This window comes from Oryctolagus cuniculus, chromosome 13, assembly GCF_051225735.1.
Source record: "Oryctolagus cuniculus isolate XC-2025 breed Fujian yellow rabbit chromosome 13, ASM5122573v1, whole genome shotgun sequence".
NCBI lineage: Eukaryota > Metazoa > Chordata > Mammalia > Lagomorpha > Leporidae > Oryctolagus > Oryctolagus cuniculus.
The window spans coordinates 92002960-92022805 of NC_142879.1; the positions used below are offsets into that span (position 1 = coordinate 92002960).

A 19846-nucleotide genomic window follows, 5' to 3' on the forward strand; every position below is an offset into this window, starting at 1 on the left:
GTTCTGACTTCAGTTTGCTGCCTGTGCAAACTCAGAGAGGCAGTGAGGCTCAAGTAATCAAGCTCCTCCCAAGCACGTGGAAGACCTAGATGGAGTTCCTGACTCCTGTCTATGGCTTCCATCCAAACGAGGCCATTGTGAGCATTTGGAGGACAAATCGGTAGATGGCAGCTTTGTTCTGTAAGTCTCCATGCCTCTCAGACACAGACATACACACACACACACATACATAGATAGAATATATAGATAGAATATATAGAACTTGGGACATCTATTGCTGATTTCCTAGACCCATTAACAGGAAGCTAGATTGGAAGTGGAGCAGCCAAGACTTGGACTGGAAACCATGAGGGAGGCCAGCACTGTAGGCAGTGACTTTATCTGCTGTGACATAGCACTGGGACCCTACAGTCTTTTATACTTATTCTATTAGTGATACAATTGTGTCTCCGTTGGATTACAGTCTTTGTATAGAGCATATGTTTTCCATATCATCTTTTTCTAAGTTAAACAAATGCCACAAAGAGATAAAGGGCCACAATTAGTGATTTTCTTCAAATAATAGCACTTCAGATTATAAATATCCTACAATAAACCTCTAAAATTTCTAAATACTAGATTACTAAGAAAGATTAAGAAAAACACACATATGATTAATCATTGACTTATCTGTAACTGCTCTTCTGTGATCAACTACTTCTTATGTTTATATTTTTTCCTATGTTGGGACTAGCTGGAGAAGTTTTACCTGGATTTGTATTTACAATATTCTCAAGTACAGCATTTTCTTGAAACAACGAAATGAGCTGGTAATTTTGCCTATGTATAAGAATGAATAAAATTGTTTCAGTATTGATAAGGACAATTATCAAATGTATCAAATCCTTAGAATATTTCTGATAGTTCAAAGTTAGTACCAGAACTGACATTATGCCACCGCACTTCATAATTATATGTTCTACAATATAATTTTCTTAAACTCATTGTTAAGATGAAAAACAGTTAAGTTGAAGAAGTCCTGAATTAAAGGTGGTATAACTCAATAAATTAACTAAAATTAGCATGACATAATAAGGTATCATAAACTCAGAAGACTCAGCTCTGTAGCCAACAGGTATGGACAAGTCACTTGTTTTAACCTCCAACTCTTCTAAAGAGTAAGGATTTTCCTTGCCCTGACTGTTGATGAACAACTTAATACGTTATCCCTATTAGTATTTTTGTTTGTTTGTTCTACTTAATACCTTTGGTTGAATACTGTAATCAACACACAGTTATTCTCAAGTGTTGAAACTTAACTGAAAAGTGATCGCTGTTAAATATAAGAGTGGGAATAAGAGAGGGAAGAGATGTGCAATTTGGGACATGCTCAAGCTGACTTACCTCAAATGGTAGAGTTAGAAACATACCAGGGGATTCCAATTCAATCCCATCAAGGTGGCATGGACCAATGCCATCTCACTAGTCCCGGTGATCAATTTCAGTTCACAATTGATCATAATGATAGGAATAAGAGCCAAAGGGAGCACATAAACAAGACTAGAGTGTCTGAAAATACTAGCTGATAGAATAAAAAAGGGAGAGAACGATCCAACATGGGAAGCGAGATACACAGCAGACCCATAGAATGGCAAATGTCCTAAACAGCACTCTGGCCTCAAAATCAGCCCTTAAGGCACGTGGCTCTGGCTGAAAAGCCCATGAGAGTATTACAGGCATGGGAAACCAAAACACTCTGGCAAAAAAACAAAAAACAACAACAACAACAACAACAAAAAAAAAAAACCAAAAACACAGCAACAACAACAACAAACCTAAATGAAAGATCTCCGCAAGTGAGATCCCAGTGAAAAGAACAGGTCATCAAAGAAGGAGGTACCTTTCTCGGAAGGGAGGAGAGAACTTCCACTTTGACTATGACCTTGTCTAAATATGATCAGAGTTGGTGAACTCAAAAGGCTTCCATAGCCTTGGCAACTCATGACAAGAGCCTAGGATGATTACTGATACCATAAACAAGAGTGTCAATTTGTTAAGTCAACAACAGGAGTCACTGTGCATTTACCCCTCATGTAGGATCTCTGTCCTTAATGTGCTGTACATTGAGATTTAATGCTATAACTAGTACTCAAACAGTATTTTTCACTTTGTGTTTCTAAGTGGGTGCAAACTGTTGAAATCTTTACTTAATATATGCTAAACTGATCTTCTGTATATAAAGAGAATTGAAAATGAATCTTGATGTGAATGGAAGGGGGGAGGGAGAGGGTAAGGGGAGGGTTGCAGGTGGCAAGGAAGTTATGGGGGGGTGAGCCATTGTAATCCATAAGCAGTACTTTCGAAATTTATATTCATTAAATAAAAGTTAAAAAAAGAGTAAGGATTTTCCTATGTCTTCACTAGTAGTTATAGAGATTTAATGCGTTATAAAATATATAAATGCTCAATGAAATGAAGCAATGGAATACTTTGTTCTTGAAATTTACTACTGAAACTATTTTGGAATCCCGAAGGAAAACTGTAGTGTGTTTTTTCATGGTTCAGGCTACAAGAAATGTCATTAGTTTCTCATTCTGGCTATTAGTTACTCCATACAGCTGTAACCATAGATACCTCATCTACTTAACATATTGCAGCTACATGCATTTGTAAATATATCACTTCACTAAGTCAGGGAACACAATTGATGTGATCATTCACACTAAGGGTACTAAACTAAGAGCTGTCAAGTACTGGCAGACTATTACTATCCCTGTTAAGGATTCTGAACCAGTTGATATTTCCTAGTGTGATGTTTAACGTCCCTGTTCAACTCCACCTAACTTGGAAGATCAAACTCCACTTTATTACATGGTTTCTGAGAAGTTATGCATGGGGCTTAGCTCACTTAAATCCATATAACATACTTTAGATTCAGAGAATTCTCAAGAATGGCTTGTTGTGAGGCAGAATTTAAAACTACTTTGAAAATCTGATATAAAATGCACATAATTTAGAAGATTTTCATTTTCACTAATACAGCAAACAAATCACCTTAGGTCCAACACATACTCTGGAGCACAGTAACATACATGGGACATTCCACAAACCAAGAACTTATGTGCCCAGAATATAAAGAAGCCTTAGGGTACATATCTGGTGCAAAACATTAAATAAACTCTCATCTTTTCCTACATTATCTGAATTTGTCTGACAACAGAATGGTACCAAGTAGAAACTACTAGCAAAGTCAAGAACCTTATAAAGAACACGTCATGAAGGTTTAAGGCTAAGAAGAAGATGCCACCTGAGGTTCTCATAAATAGCCTATTTTTAGCTACATACATGCCAAAACCTAGAAAGCCAGAGTGGGGTGTTAATACTTTGTGGACAGTGACTGAGTATATAGGCATATGTCAGTCAACAAATAGACATTTTAATCTCAGGATATAAGTGCACATCACCACGAAGACTGGGGATCTGGATCAGTAAAAGAATCCTGGTAACAAAGGTCTATCATTACTAGACTGCAGGGGAAGCTTCCCTAGCAACATGGAAGCAATAAAAAATAAGAATTATTAGAACCCCATCTCTCTGATGAAGGGAAATTGCCTTGAGAACCTCATCTCTCTGATGAAGGAAGATTGCCTTGTCAGGCTTATGGAACTTCTTGGCTTCTTGTAAAACTCAAGAAAAAGAATTTAAGAGGCAGCTCCCAGAACAAAATATGAAATTTCCTGCTAATCTGGACACTGAAGGCCTAACCAACTAAGTAGAACTAGGAAGGTGTGACACTGTTTGGAGGGTCATGGCAGGGGTTGTATTATGAAATGATATGGATAATGTGGGCAGCCGCAGGGATAAAGACCTTCAAATTTCTGAGATAAAGAATTTGTACCCATCTGTACTTCTAACTAGCCAACCTTTCTCTTTGGTTTCTTTTTGTTTTAAAGATTTATTTATTTACTTGAAAGTCAGAGTTACACAGAGACAGGAGAAGCACTAGGAGGAGGAGGATGGGGGGAGGGGGAGAGGGGGGAGGAGGAAGAGGGGGAGGAGGAGGAGAGAAGGCTTCATCTGATGGTTCACTCCCCAGTTGCCTCAATGGCCAGAGCTGCACCGATTTGAAGCCAGGATCCAGGAGCTTCCTCTGGGATTCTCATGCGGGTGCAGGGGCCCAAGGACTTGGGCCATCTTCTACTGCTTTCCCAGGCCATAGCAGAGAGCTGGATTGGAAGTGGAGCAGCCAGGAATCAAACCGGCGCCCATATGGGGTGCCAACACTTCAGGTGGCAGCTTTACCCTCTACATCACAGCACCTGCCCCTCTGTTTAGTTTCTGACTGTTGAAGTAAAGGGACTCACTGCCATTCCAAAAACTGTGAGAGCTAAGTCATCTGAAAACATGAAGTACGTACACCTCAACTTCATGTTGATTACAATGTTAGTGTAAACACTTACATATTACGTTTTTGAAGAGCATAATCCCTAGCAGAATGTCCAGCAATGTCTTCAGAAAGCACATCAACCCCTAGTTCAAGAAGCATGTGTACTATGTCTTCCGTATTATACCATCCCGCAAACATGAGGGATGTTCTAAAATAACAGAAAGAGAACTTCATTAAAAACTTCAATGAGGCTACTCAAACAGTTGAGTGGCTCTATTTTACCAAGTTAATATCTTGCCTATGTTTATGTGATCATTTACTTGTATTAATGGACATAAGCATCTTGGAATATCAAATGCTCATCTCCAGAAATTATCTCCAGGCTTAAAGAGAAAGAAACAAAATAAAGCCTCTTGTCTAACTGGGGTATTCCATGGAAGTTACTAATTTGAAGTCTTTAAGGGATAGTAACACCATTGAGATCACTTGTTTAAACCAGGCAGTTTTAAGTGAAGAATTCACTCTTACTTCCCCAGTTTTAAATATTAAATATATCCCTGTCAGGTAAGTAAAAGCTATCTGAAAGCATAAAGCTCTTATATTATATGGCAATAATAGTCACAGCAGTTTCAGTTAGCAATGGTGACAACCACCTGTCAGCTACTGAATTACATTTTATATATGACATTATATACAACTACAACTGAAAGATAGGATACATTACTATCCCACTTTCACTTCAGGTTAGATTTAATAGTTAATGTTCCCAAGGTTGCACACCAAACAGGTTGGACATCTGAGAATTAAACCTTGTGCTATATGTCTTTTCTCTTTCTCATTTATTATTTGTCGTCATCAAAGGAAAAGCTTATCTAAGTACATACATGTCTTCCCTCTTCCCATACTAATTACAAATAAAATTATAAGGATCAGGCATTTAATCTTGGTATTACGACACCAATTAAGAAGTCCCCTTCTCATATCAGACTACCTGGTTTGATTGCCAGATCCAGCTTCTATGTGTAGCCTCCTACTAATACAGACCCCGGAAGACAAGACATTAGTTATATTCAGCTTAGATAATTAGATTCTTGCAACTACATGAACGTCTTTATTGCATTCTTAGCTCCAAGCTTCAATCTGGCCCAGCCTGAACTGTTGCAGGCATTTGAGCAATGAAACTGAAGGGAGAGAGTTCTAATTCTCTCTCTCTCTCTCTCCCTCCCTCCCTTCCTCCCTCCCTCCCTCTCTGTTTCTCTAATCTCTCTCTCTCTCATAGAATTTTTTAAAAACCATGCTTTTAAAAATATCAAATATCAAAATAAAGCAGAATGAAAAAACTGATAAAATCATACTATCTGCTAATAACCACCTACAGTCGCTTAGGTGTAACTTAACATCAATATACTTTGAAGAAAGAAATTAACCAAAAAAAAGTCAGCAAAAAGACAAAATGATTTTCGATTCCTATTTATGTATACTACAGCATTTTTAAAAGTAGAGTATGTGGGCACCGGATTCTGTCCTGGTTGCCCCTCTTCCAGGCCAGCTCTCTGCTGTGGCCAGGGAAGGCAGTGGAGGATGGTCCAAGTGCTTGGGGCCTGCATCCCATGGGAGACCAGGAGAAGCACCTGGCTCCTGCCTTTGGATCAGTGCGGTGCGCCGGTGGCCATTGGAGGGTGAACCAACGGCAAAGGAAGACCTTTCTCTCTGTCTCTCTCTCTCACTGTCCACTCTGCCTGTCAAAAAAAAAAAAAAAAAAGAGTAGAGTACGTAGGAAAAAATTTAAGATTTTTTATTTATTTATTTGACAGAGTTGGACAGTGAGAAAGAGACAGAGGGAAAGGTCTTCCCTCCGTCGGTGGAAAAATTTTAAAAATATTACAGAATGTTTAAGAAGCTCAATAGTGACTCATATTTATTAAAACAGTAAAACTAAAATGAATAACCTTTCATTAATATCAGACTATACAACCAAAAATCAGATTACTATTAAAATATATCAGTCACTATCATAAGAGAATATGACCATTCCTATGTAGCTCGTTGTGTTGGACAGTATGCATAATTGCTTTCCTACCAGATAGATTTTTATTGTTACTTTTCATTGTATCTCAATAATATACTAACATTTTATTTCATATTTCTGACTTGAATGACTTTATAATTGATAAACATCACTGAGTTTAAAATATAGAATGCAATAATTTACCTGTGTAGATTATCAATTGCGAAAACGTCTGCATTCTGTAATATTAAAAATTTAACCATACTTTCTTGGTTTTGTTGAATAGCCACTAAAAGTGGTGTGAGGCCAGTCTGTAAAATGATTCACAATTCACATTATTACATATTTCTCAACAGAATTGAACATATTTCAAATGACAATGCAAACTCGGACATCAAATGTGGAAGGTAAATTAAAGGAGGCTCTTTCTTCCCACCCTGTGCTTCCACATGTGCTGCACATTCCTCTTAAAACTCTCCTCTCCATTGCCTCATTGCATGGAACCTACTCATCACCAAGACTCACTCCAAACAATTGCATTCCAGGATTCATTGCTTCCATCAAAACACTCACCATGGAATATAACAATTATTTGATTGCATGCAATAAAAACATAAGGTTGCCTCTGGAAGGCAAGGGCTACATGTTTTACCTCTGTAGCCCTAAACCCTAAGACATAGTAGTTAATATTTCAAGCATTCTTATTCAACTGATGACCTCAATTATTGTCCCAAGAACAGTGTTTCTCAATACATATTTCCAAGAACATTTACTTTTGCACAAATTATATACTGTCCACCAACAGAAAAATGTCATGATCATCTGTTTGAGAAATATAACAAAGCCATGCATCCTGTGTTCCCCTAGGTGGGGAGAGAAGCAAACTGGAGGGTATCTGCCTTTTAAAAATAGGAAACCTTCTGTACAGCATACAACTCAGTAATCTGAGCTTAAGGATCCCTGATTGGAATCCTTCAGATAATCCTGACAGTCAGAGGTGTGCATCAGTCTCCCAAATTTTATATTTTGAAACAATTTACAGAGGCAAACTATACACATCTCTGCACCATGTTCAGTCGATTCCTTTGAGTCTTTGTATCAGCTGGCAATGCATTTCCAAATGATTTTGTATAAAGCAGGTATTAACATGTAATATCTTCACTTTTCTTAGCATCACCTAATTCACAAAAAGAAAGATCAGGCCCAACATGTAGTAAACAGGGCACACCCAATATACCATTTTCCAACAGTTAAATAACCATCCATTTGTATTTAAATCTGACAGGTTTTGGTCAAATGGATATTTGAGATACAGGAATGTTGAAACTGAACTATTAAAAGAATGTCCATCCATATTCTTAACACTACCATGACTTTCAATTTTAAGTCTGCCATAGTGATTATGTGTCAGCGCTCCATGAATTCAACACAACAAGATTTGATTGTGTATCCTAAAGCTTCAACGAGGAAAAAGGTTCATAATTTGCTCTAATTCTAACCATAAAGCCCTACTTGCAATATACATTTCTTTGTAAAACTATCCATAAGCGTTATTCTGTAGGCTGAGAATTATTAGTATTATCTCTCTTTGAATTTGTAACTACAAAGGAAGAGAAAGACAGATAAAATCAGAGGTTAGTATTGTTGGAATGTAGCATCCATCAAACTCTAACTCTTCTCAAGATTCTTAATAGTTTTTGAGACCTAAGAACTTACACATTAAAATTAACAGTTTGGTGGTTCTTAACAAGGGTTTTATCAGACTCTCAGAGATAGGTTTTTAAGTATACATGTAAAGACATAGTAAGATTTACTGAAATAAAATACTCTTGGGAGAGACTAGACTTGTGTTTCCAGGTCATTCTGATATACAACTCCAGCCGAGAACTGCTGCAGCAGAAAACCACCACTTCCATCTCTCCTCTCACACACATCATTTGGAAACTTGACCAAAACGAGGAATGAGTAAGAGACACACACACTGAACACCCCATTTCATTTTTCTTGAGTAGGAATAAATCAACTAACAGAAATTCAAAGTCCAACTTTGATTTATTTGTAGGATCCTTTTCTTCTACTTTCCCACAAAGACATTCTCTATTTGAGAGCTGAGTTTAGACACTTTTCCTCAGCAGCTCTTCCTACCAGAATAAAATGTCAATCATTTGTTCTTCCCTCTTGTTTTCTATATTCATCACCACCTAGTCACTCCAAATATGGTTCCCCAAAGCAAATTTACAACTTATTAATGATATTAACGAAAGTACAAGTTATTATACTTTCAATCAAAGAATGCTTGGTCTACACAAAACTCAACAAAAACAAATCAAAAATCCCATCTCCATATTTTCCCTCAATTACCTAATTTACAAATGTTTCATTCTTCTATCCTTTTCCCTTGCAAAGTTTCCCAGTTAACCCTTGACACTCTAAGTTAACTTTGAGATAAATAAACTTATTTAGGAAATTGACAGCAACAGCCATATTTCTGTTTACTACAACATGCTTTTTTCTTGAGTTTTAAGCAAAAGCTTTTGTCAAGACAAAATTGGACTTCTCCTGTTTTTGCACCACTTAGAAAAAAGTAACTGGGAAAAATATCCTTGAAAATATGTCTGACCTTTAACAAATTCAGTGCTTTCATAAATACTGGCCATAAATGCCTCTCAGTCTGTCCTTTCCAGTATTTCTGCAATGGTATCAATATTTAAACTTAAATCTTGGACAGTTTTCATAAAATATCTTCATTCGATGCAGCTTGTACTCCCAAATATGAGAAACTGCTTCTATACATGTCAATGTTTTAAAAATGTATTTCCAATAGTCTAAACATTAAGTTAGATGATCCATACCTCATTTTTCTTTTCGATATCTGCATTGCTGGAAAGCAGCTTTTCGGCCATTCTTGTATTTCCTCCGTAGGCCGCATAGTGGAGAGCAGTGTTGCCAATTTCATCCTCAATATTTGGATCAGCCCCATGATCCAATAAGAGTGTAGCACAATTCTCAGCGGGACACTGTACAGCCTGCCAGTAATACACCAATCATAAATTGTAACTTCTAGAAATTCAAAGAAAAACTCCCCATCCCAATGGTTTCACCAGTTAGTCATATATAAATAAGATAAATTCATTTTTATTCTAAGTATGTAAACCAAGCCCTTCCTATACTGGGATGGTTGGGCACTCTATACCTTTATCAGCGGTGTTGCAGCCCTTTTATCTTGCGGATCAAGTAGACATCTTCGGCTTATGAGGAAAGCTACCATGTCTTGGTGGCCTTTTGCACAGGCCCAGTGCAGAGCGGTCCTATAGGAAATTATATTGCACAATCACAAAACAGGCCATTTCTCATGTAATTGTAAGGATAAAATAGCATATTCCCCTGCCCTCAAAACAAATGCTTTTCTTCTGAACAAAGAACTTTATCATCTCTTCTTGTCACTAAACTAATGAAAGAGAAGCCTATTAAAGAAAAATAACATGATCAGTACATTAACCACAGCTTGGTTAAATCCTACTTTAAGTTATGACTAGAACTTTGAGTATCTCAATTTCCTGATTAAAAGAATGGGGAGAAAAAGAGTAGTTGTCTCAGTTTACCATTGTGATGCTTAAATGAAAATCTATGTAAAATATTTAGAACAGTTGCTGACACAACTAACAGCTCAGTAATTGTCAGACATAGTCATTACTAATACCATGACTTAAAAACAGCATTTTATTGAGTAATATAATTATCCTGACTTTCCATATATTCTTGAAGCATTAGAGAAAATATTGTATTTCACTGACTCTTTATATGCTCAATGCCTCTCACTTTATCATTTCTCACATTGAAGTGCTGCTTATAATTCATTACTTTTCCCACTGTAATTGGCAGCATTTAAAAATTTAGCATCTATTGAGATAATTCAACGGTTCTATGGTTTTCTTCTTTGATTTCTTAAGATGATGTATCAGATTTATTAATCTGTATATGTCAAAATGTCTATGTACATCAGGGATAAATCCCATTTCATCTGGGTGAAGGATTTTATTAGATGTGTTGTTGGATTCCATTAGCTAGAATTTGTTAAGGATTTTTATCTGTGTTAATCAGTGACACTGGTCTATAGTTGTCTTTCTTGGTTGTTAACTTTTTTTCCTGGTTTTGGAATAAAGTGATATAAACATTTGAACCAATGGAAGAGATTACAGAGCTTAGAAATTCATCTATGCATCTACCATCAACTGATCTTTGTCAAATGTGCTACAATCACTCCCTGGGGAAAGGACAGTCTCTTAATCAACTGGTGCTGTGGAAATTTGATCTCTGCATGCCGAAGTAGGAAACAAGATCCATACTTTATAGCTTTCACAAAAAACAACACACAATGGTTCTGGGATCTAAACCTAGGACTCAGAACCATACAATGACTAGAAAAAAAACATAGGGGAGACACCATAATTCATTGGCATAGTCAGGGACTTCTTGGATTAGACATCAAAAGCACAGGGAATAAAGGCAAAAATAGACAAATGGAGTTAAATCAAGATAAGAAGCTTCTCCACAGTAAAGAAAACACTCAACAAAGTAAAGAGGCAATCAACAGAATGGGAGAAAACACTGCAAGCTATACATTGGATAAAGGAATAACATCCAAAATACATACGAAGTTCAAGAAACTCAACAACAACAAAACAGAAAATACAGTTAAGAAGTGGGCAGAAGGTTTAACAGACATTTTTCAAAGCATGAAATACAAATGGACAACAAACACATGAAAAAATGCTCAGGATCGCTAAGCATCAGGGGAATGCCAATGAATTCCACATTCACCCTAGTTAGAATTGTGTTCATCCAAAAATCAAAAAATACAAAAAATGCTTGTGAGAGTGTGGGGAAAAGGTACCCGAATACACTGTTGATGGGAACGTAAATTAGCACAACTATTAAGGAAGACAGTCAGAATATTTCTCAAAAATATAAAAATAGTAATGCAATATGACCCAGCTATTCCACTCCAGAGAATTTACCCAAAGGAAGTAAAATCAGCATATGAAAGAGTTATCTGTAACCCAATGTTTATAGTAGCTCAACTCACAATAGCTAAGATATGGAATCAACCCAGATGTACATAAACTGATGACCACATAATGTGTGCTATGTAACCATGATGGAATACTATTTAACCATAAAAATGAAATCCTGTCTTTCACAACAATATGCAGTTGGAGATCATTAAGCTTAGGGAAATACACCAGTCCCAACAAGCAACTAAAACATTTTCCTGGATTTGTGGTAACTGACATACAGAGTACAAAATAGGCATATGAGTGAAATCGACATTTTTAGATTTGATTGCATATAGCCCTTATCTATATTCCTGAGAAAACATTGTTTTTCCACTTACTACTTATTGAATTCTTTATTTAGTGGAAGGTTAAGCTTGTGATTACAAAGTAAAGTGAAACTTGGTCATTGTAAAAATTAAAAGAAAAATAAGAAAGTAGGAGAGAGGGTAGGAGTCAGGCAAGGAGGGAGGGTAGGGTGGGAAGTAGCATTATGTTCTTAACATTGTATATATGAAATACATGAAGTGTGTTATCTTTATATAAAGTGTTTTTATAAAACAGAAAAAATGGCTCATTGATACCTACTGATCACACAATCCATGGTGCCTAACAATAAGCGCAAAATAGCATATAAAAACACATTTATGGCAACTCTAGCCATATGACTGGCATTAAATTTTAGTTTCTAAAAGTTCTATAGTTTGGAAGAGACAGCTAACATTACAAACATGTTTAAAAACAAAGTAATTCTTTAATCTCAATAATATTAAAAATTTAACTAGTGTCTACATCATTCTGGAAATGACAAGATAAAGAAAATTTCACAAGAATTCAAATACCTATAAGTGACAATTTTAATCACATTTTGTTGGCTAACACAGTCCACAATTTGTGTGTATGTATAAACACTTTTCTCACTTGTTATACAGATTGCCTACATATTTGTATTTCCACATGCATCTGTGGGACTCCCCACCTTTAATGGTCACCTATCAATGCAATCTATGAATGTGCCATAATTTATAGGTCCATTATGTAGGTTCTTCTTAACATATGGCCATTTTAAGCAGTTATAAGAGAAACAAATGGCATGCCTACCTCTAAAAGTTATTTTAAAAGAATGAAATTGAAGGGTGGTGGGCATATGCATTTTTCAAATGTGACACAGGGGGCTGGCACTGTGGTGTAGCAGGTAAAGCCACCACCTGCAGTTCCAGCATCCCATATGGGTGCCAGTTTGAGTCCCAGCTGTTCCACTTCTGATACAGCTCTCTGCTATGGCCTGGGAAAGCAGCAGAAGATGGTTTGGGTCCTTGGGTCCCTGCTTCCACGTGGGAGACCCAGAGAAAGCTCCTGGCTCCTGCCTTAGGACTGGCACAGCTCTAGCCATTGTGGCCAATTGTGAAGTGAACCAGCAGATGGAAGACCCCCCCGCCTCTCTCTCTCTCCCCCACCATAACTCTTTCAAGTAAATAAATAAATCTTGAAAAAAAGTGACATAGTACTTAGAACCAAATTCTCAATATAAAAAGTCACAAGCAATTTGACCTTTACCCCTAATATTGATATTCATTATCATAAACTATGTGGATGGAATGTAGCATTTCATTCATCTTTCAAATTAAATTCTTTTTCTCACCAGAGACACTGAATACTGTTTTCTATGTCCACGGATCACTTGTATACCTACAACACATACATATCCCAATTTAAAATTAAGTTCAGCGTTGTTTTCCGGCTTTGCACAGATTTCTGTAAAATGAAGATCCATTTTTTTTTCACCTGAAATATACTTGTTGTAAAAATGTTTTGAAGATATATTGTTTTGTTATTTTCATCCAGATACACAGGAAGTTTTATTTTTATTTTCCTAAGCAAATATTCAGAGTAATTCCTTAAAAACTGCTTATTTAAAAGGCAGAGTGAAAGGGAGAGGAGGAAAGGTACAAAGAGCTGCCATTAACTGATTCATTCCCCAAATGCCCACAACAGCCAACAACGGGCCTGGCCAAAGCTCAGGGGGTCAGATCAGAAGCAAAGTAGGGAGGACTCCAACCTGTACTCAGCTATGAGACACCAGCATCCAAAAGCAGTGACTTCACCCACTGTGCTGAACTGTTCACCCCAGAATGTTTGCTTTTGACTTCAGTCTTAAGTCTTTGGCCACTAAAAAATTTATTGCTCCACATTTGTGTTTTGTTCTGAAATTTTTCTCACATTGTTTATTTACAACTTTTAATTCTACCAGAAATTTAGCTTTGTGTTATAAAAATCTAGTTTTCCTCCTTTAAGAAGTATTTCATGTGTAAGTAATCTTTGTTTTCTTATGAATATTAAATGTAACCAGTATCAAGTTCTAAATTTTTTTTCATGTTTTTGGATTTCCAATTCATTTGCCCTTTCAACTGTCAGAAACCTGATTAATTTCTAAAAACAGCACATGTTTACATTTAAAGCAGCACCTCATTACTTCCTACATTACAAATGAGTGTTAGCAGAGCAGTAAATGACAAGTAGAATGTGTAACTCAAAATTTTTAAACTTTGATATTTTTGTTTGGCACATGTAAGACTGATAAAACTGAAAGCTCACTTTTTGGTAAACATGAGTTCTCTCATGCCAAGGTTTCCTTCTACAATCCCATGTACACGCAGGTGTGAACTGACATCAAACGGGTATTGGGTTTACTCAGACTTTAACCCAGGGGTTGAGAGATTATGGAAATTTTCTTGTTATCTTTTTGATCATGTGTATCACAACGTGGATCTGGACTTGTGTACATAAACATGGACTGGTGTCCAGGGAAGCCAGCAGGGGAGCCTGGCGAGGGCTTCCTGCACTGGGCCCTGCTGCCCACCCTCCAGTACCTGCTCTTGTGATCCACGTCATCCACACCGCTTCTTCTACAACCCAGGATTTTCTCCACTGCGGCCACATTGCCCGCGCTGGCAGCTCTGTGAATGGCACCAAGCTCCCAGTAAAGCAGGCGGTATCCAAAGTGCGGCCGCCTCTTCAAGTGTTTTTTCTCGAACTCAGTAACAGTCCAAGCAGGCTTTCTCTCAAACTTCCTAACAGACCAGGAGAAAAATTTCTCCATAAGGAAGGCTGTCAGGGGCTTTCAGCCACCTCTGCAGCAAAATAAGCAGAAATGTGGCAGTCTGGCCACCATGTAACACGGGAGCTTCGCGGTTTCTCACCTCTCGGCTCACAATAACTGTCGCACAACAACTGCCGTGCATGCGCACCAGGCTAAGCCCCGCCCCTTCCGCTCCCGGACATTCCTTCCTCTTCCTCCAGACTCCGCCAAGAAGCCCCTCCCCCTCTGAGGCGGCCCCTGCACTCACTCCTGGTTGGCTGTGAACCCGTCCTCTGGGCCATGGGCTGTGCTGCTTGCCACTTTCTCCTGCGGCCTGGACTCAGCAGAACTAGGCAGAGGGAGGGCCAGGAAATGGGAAGGGGGGTGCCCCCCAGGGAGCACGGCCGCCCCCTCCCAGCAGGGCAGCCCCACAGCTTTCCCCTGGGCTCAGGAGATAGTGGACTGTGTCTCCAGGTGGCTTGGGCCCTGGTGAGGCTTCACCCATGGGCCACACGTGCCCCTCTCCCCTGGGCTCAGGCACATGGTTGCGGGGATGTGACAGGTAGGGGGCGGCCTCGACCTGCTGCTGGCCCCTCCACTGGCTTCTGGGGCTGGCGCGCTCAGCCACCAGTAAACAAGTGGTGAGCCGGCAGCAGGGGAGACGCTGACCACCACAGATGCCATTGCTTCCCTCTGGCACAGCCCCTCACCTCCCCAACCCCCGTCAGCCCCAGTTGGGGCATTTCTGTGGCACCGAGATGCCTCCCTCTCTGGGCTCAGGTCACTGCTCCAGGCAGTCCAATTCTAGAAGGGTGCAGCACATGTTTGGGGGAAGGGGCTTCTCCTGGGGAGCCAGCAGATGGCTTCTTTTGAGAGGTGGATTCTTGCGCGTGCCTGGTTCTGCCCAGTGAGACCCAGGCCCGCTGCTTTATTCTGGAGGGGCAGACAAGGAGGCAGATGGAGCCAGAGGGCCTGCAGGGGCTCCATCCGCCCCATCTGTCATGCCTCCCCCTAAGCCCTGGCTGTGGTCAGAGTCTGCCCCGCCCGCACTATAGGAGCTAGTGGGGGTCCCAGGCGGTGGTGCTGAAGCTGCCAGGCTGTGGATCCTCTCCAGCGCCAGATCTCCTGCCCTTTGGCCTCCACGGCGTGGCAGCCATGACAGCAAGAACTGCAGTTCCACCAGCCCTCTTGGCCCTGTAGAGACTCTGCTTGCCTTGTGCCTCAGACATGTGAGGGAAATGGAGCGGCCAGATGTCCCTCAAGCAGAAGGGCTGGAACAGTATCTCAGCTCTGGGGAGTAAAACAACTTCCCCAGATATCACTGCCCAGGTACCCTGGGCCTGGAAAGAGGGGCTTGAAAGCCCAGAGGGGCTGGCACTGTGGCGTAGCAGGTAAACCCGCTGCCTGCAGTGCCAGCATCCCATATGGGCACCAGTTCGAATCTCGGCTGCTCCACTTCCAATCCAGCTCTCTGCTATGGCCTGGGAAAGCAGTGGAAGATGGCCCAAGTTCCTGGGCCCCTGTACCCACAGGGGAGACCTGGAAGAAGCTCCTGGCTCCTGGTCACAGCTCTGGCTGTTGTGGCCAATTGGGGAGTGAACCAGCAGATGGAAGACCTCTCCCTCTCTGCCTCTGCCTCTCTGTAACTGCCTGTCAAATAAATTCATAAATCTTTAAAAAAAAATAAGTAAAGAAAGCCCAAAGGAGCCCGTCTGCCTGGGGAGCAGCAGAGGCAGGGCCTGTACAGATTTACCCTCTTTTCTGTCCCTCCCTCATGGCTGGACTGTGCCAAGTTTTGAGAGGACCTGAACTTTTCCTGTGGCTCTGCTGGGTAGGGCGAGCCAGGCCCAGGGCTGTGTCTACTGAACCCACCCCCCAACTTTGGCTCCACTGGTATCAGGAGGGAAGCAGCTGCCAGGTGTCAGGGCAGAGGGGTGGTCTCACCTACCCTTCCTAGAGCCAGGCTGCTGGCCTCTTTCTGTTGTATTCTTGAAACACAGTAGCTGCACCCAGAAGGGTCCATGGTGGCCAAACCTAAGCTACCTGTGACTCACAAAGAGGGAGTTAGTGGCTGGGCAGTGGGTAACCTGTGCTGCCCATCCAGGCCAGGCCTGGGGTCTCTGTGGAAGCCTGGCAGCGGGGGAGGGTGGTGACCCTGGGCCAGGTGTTTCTGGAGCTGGCTGACACCCGGGGATTTTTGGCTGGGTCATATAACCTGAGCTATCCCAGGGCCCTAGCGTGTAGTGTCTTTCTGGATCCTTTGTTTTCCTGCCTTCCTGACAGCTGCTGATTGGCCTCTGTGGGCCGTGGCCCCTCCATAGTGCTAGTTTTGCTAAGCATCCAGGCCAGGGAGCCAGCTTTAGAGTGGATTTGAGTGAGGGAGACACGTGTTGTGGCCTGAGCCCAGAGGTGGAATGCCAGGAGGTACATCTGATGCATAGGTATCTTTACCGCCTAGCCTTCATGAGGCACGGAAATTCTAGAGTCTCCCAATGGTGGCAGTGGATTTGAGTTGCGTCTTGTCCTGGTGGTGAAGTTGATCCAGTGGCTTTGCCCCTGCTCAAGGAATTACCACACAAGGGTAAAGCAGGTGAGTGCCATTTTGTCTCTTCTCACCTTCTGCCTATGTAAGACAGACTTGGGACAGGTAGTTTATTTTGAAGGCAACTCCAGGAAGCATGTGGGGAATGGAGCAGGGAAAAGCACAAAGCCAGGGAGGAGTGAGCATGGTGGTAGGGCCTCCCCAGGTGTCTCTCAGGGTAGTGTTCTCTCCTCTGTCGATGCCCTTGTTCACTGTGGACTTTTCTGAAGACTGATGGGTGCCAATTTGTCAGAGCCACGATCTAGGTGGGCTGATGTGAGGGCTGTGTTGTTTCTGGAGCTGGTTTGGATGAGCTTAGGGCGGCCCTCTGGTTCCTGGCATTTGTACTTGGGCCCTTTCATGGGGAGGGAGGTGAGTCTGGTTTGTTGAGGGCAGGTCCCTTGGCTCCAACAGCCATGTTCCTGGGAAGATTCCATTAGGAGTGCCAGGGTGAGTGAAAGACTGGCTCCCTGAGGTGTGGATGGCTGGGCCCAGCTTCCTGCTCTTAGCACCCCACTGACACTGCCCAGCTTGCCATCAGCCTGTGCTCTTGCCCCCACTCAGATGGATCTGCCCAGGGCACCCTCCCTCATGGGCAGCTCAGAGCACTGTCTGACCCTGGGGAGCTGAAGTGTAGGAAGTGACCTCACATCTTCTGATCTGTAGACTTCATTTTCCTGAGTCTCTTCCTGTCTTTATGCCAACATCTGGCCATGCTTTTCTACAATCAACCCAGCGCCCACAGCCCCAGGGAGTACTGTCTGCTTCTCAAATAAATAAATAAGTCCTTTTTAAAAAATAAGAAATGAAAAGGAGATATTACATTGATATCACAGAAAGACAAAGGACATTACGGACTGTTATAAACAACGACATGCTCAAATGCTCAAGGCTGGATCAGTGCCCCCTGTGGGTGGCAGTGACCCAACTTGTTGAGCCATTACCTGTTGCCTACCAGGGAGTGAGAATCAGAAGCCAGAAGCAGCAGTCAAACTCAGGCACTCCTATACAGGATGCAGGCACCCCAAGCAATGTCTTAATTGCCATGCCAGATGCCAACTCCTTGACCAAATTTTTAATTAACAACTAGCATGAGTTCTTCAACTCTCCTAAAATATCAGAGAGGAAGGAATTCTTCCAAACTCAGCCAATGAGGCCAGCATTACCTTGATTCCAAAACAGCTGGAGATGGGCCAATCTGGAAGCTGGAGCTTCCTCTGGGTCTCCCACCTGGATGTAGGGGCCCAAGAACTCAGGCCATCTCCTACGGCTTTCCATGCCACAGCAGAGAGCTGGATCAGAATTGGAGCAGCAGCGACTCGAACCGGCACCCAGAGGGGATGACGGCACTGCAGCCAATGGCGTTATCCACTATGCAACAGTGCTGCCCCCTACCTTTAAAAAAGATTTATTTAAAAGGCAGGGTTAGAGCAAGAGGCAGGGAAGACCCACTCACTTTTACTTCAGCCTGGAGAGCTGACTGGGATCTGAGCAACAGTCGGGCATACAACAGGGGAACCGCCTCACTTCCTTTTCCTACCCCAATCCCACGGAGTGCCAAATTCCACAGTGAAAAATCAAGCAGCATGCCTCTGATCTTCTACCCAGCATCATAGTCAGAGTCAGGGCAATGTGTGGGGCAAAGGACACATTCCACTGTATCTTGCAACCAAGGGAGCTTTTGGGCATTAGGCCCAGAACTATGCTCAAACACTCCATGTATGCAAGGGAGAGTCACCTTAGCTTCTGGGCATTAACACCTGAAGCAGCCCACAGGAAAATTCACTCCCTGGATGATCTGGGTAATGACTCCAATATACCCTGAAATATGAGGACTGTAACAATTCATTCTAATTTTCTCTATGCCACTGTGATCTATTCAGTGGACATAGGGAAGAAGCTACCTGTGTTCCAAATCTCTGGATTCATACCCTCCAGAGGAAAATCTCCTGTAAACCTTCTAATTACCCTGTAGGACTAGAGCACATCCAGTTCACATTTCCTATCCTAGGACTACAACTGTTGGTATCATAAGCCACAGCAAGAGTTGGACTCTTCTAGCAGGATCAGAGGAAGGGTCCATCTGCATCACACCATCTTAGAGGCACAGCAATCAGTGCCCAAGCCCAGGCATCACTCTGGCTTGCCAGCAGGACAAGGAGGTGGCCACACCTCTCTCTCTCAGCACCAAGAATAAGGCCCTGGCTATCATATTTGGCAGAAAAACTGACACTGAACTCCAAGTGGACTAAAGGTACACACCCAAGGAAACCCTTATTCATCTCAAAGCCACACTTCTATTCCTACAAACTGCAGAGGACTAATTCACTGTGTTACTTACAGACATTGCTGATATTAAGACAAAAAGAAATTACTCAGAGACTATACATACCTGGCCTCATCTTGATCCAAACCAGAGCAACAAGCCAAGTGATACCCTGTATATTCTGGATAAACCATTCCTTTACAATGGAAACTATTCCATAAAGATGAAGCGACAAATACACAAGATGGGCAGACGTAAACATAAGGACATAGGAGACATGCAAAGTAGCATAACAACTCCAAAAAAAACCACAATAATCCTCCAGATTTAGATCATGACTGAAGGAAATCTATGACAGACATAGGATTAAAAGTAGTAAGTACAAGGAAGCTCAATGGGATGCAAGAGAATACAGACAGCCTGAAGAAATGAGGAATTCAACAAGTTAAGAAGTTAGATTTCACTGAGAAGAACCAATCCGAAATTTTGGAC

At 41.4% G+C, this 19846-nt stretch overlaps 1 protein-coding gene across 1 annotated transcript in view; it reads right to left on the bottom strand.

The window, feature by feature from the left end:
- The window catches only part of LOC103346877 (uncharacterized), a 46674-nt gene extending 31976 nt beyond the window's left edge, over positions 1–14698 (bottom strand). The window contains exons 1-6 of the mRNA XM_089311265.1: positions 14299–14698; positions 9568–9682; positions 9227–9400; positions 6579–6685; positions 4440–4574; positions 749–819 (exon numbers count right to left, since the gene is read on the bottom strand). Of these exons, the coding sequence (XP_089167391.1) occupies positions 749–819; positions 4440–4574; positions 6579–6685; positions 9227–9400; positions 9568–9682; positions 14299–14528 (832 nt within the window). The 5' untranslated portion in view covers positions 14529–14698. The remainder of the gene's footprint in view (positions 1–748; positions 820–4439; positions 4575–6578; positions 6686–9226; positions 9401–9567; positions 9683–14298) is intronic.
- Between the last annotated feature and the right edge of the window lie 5148 nt (positions 14699–19846).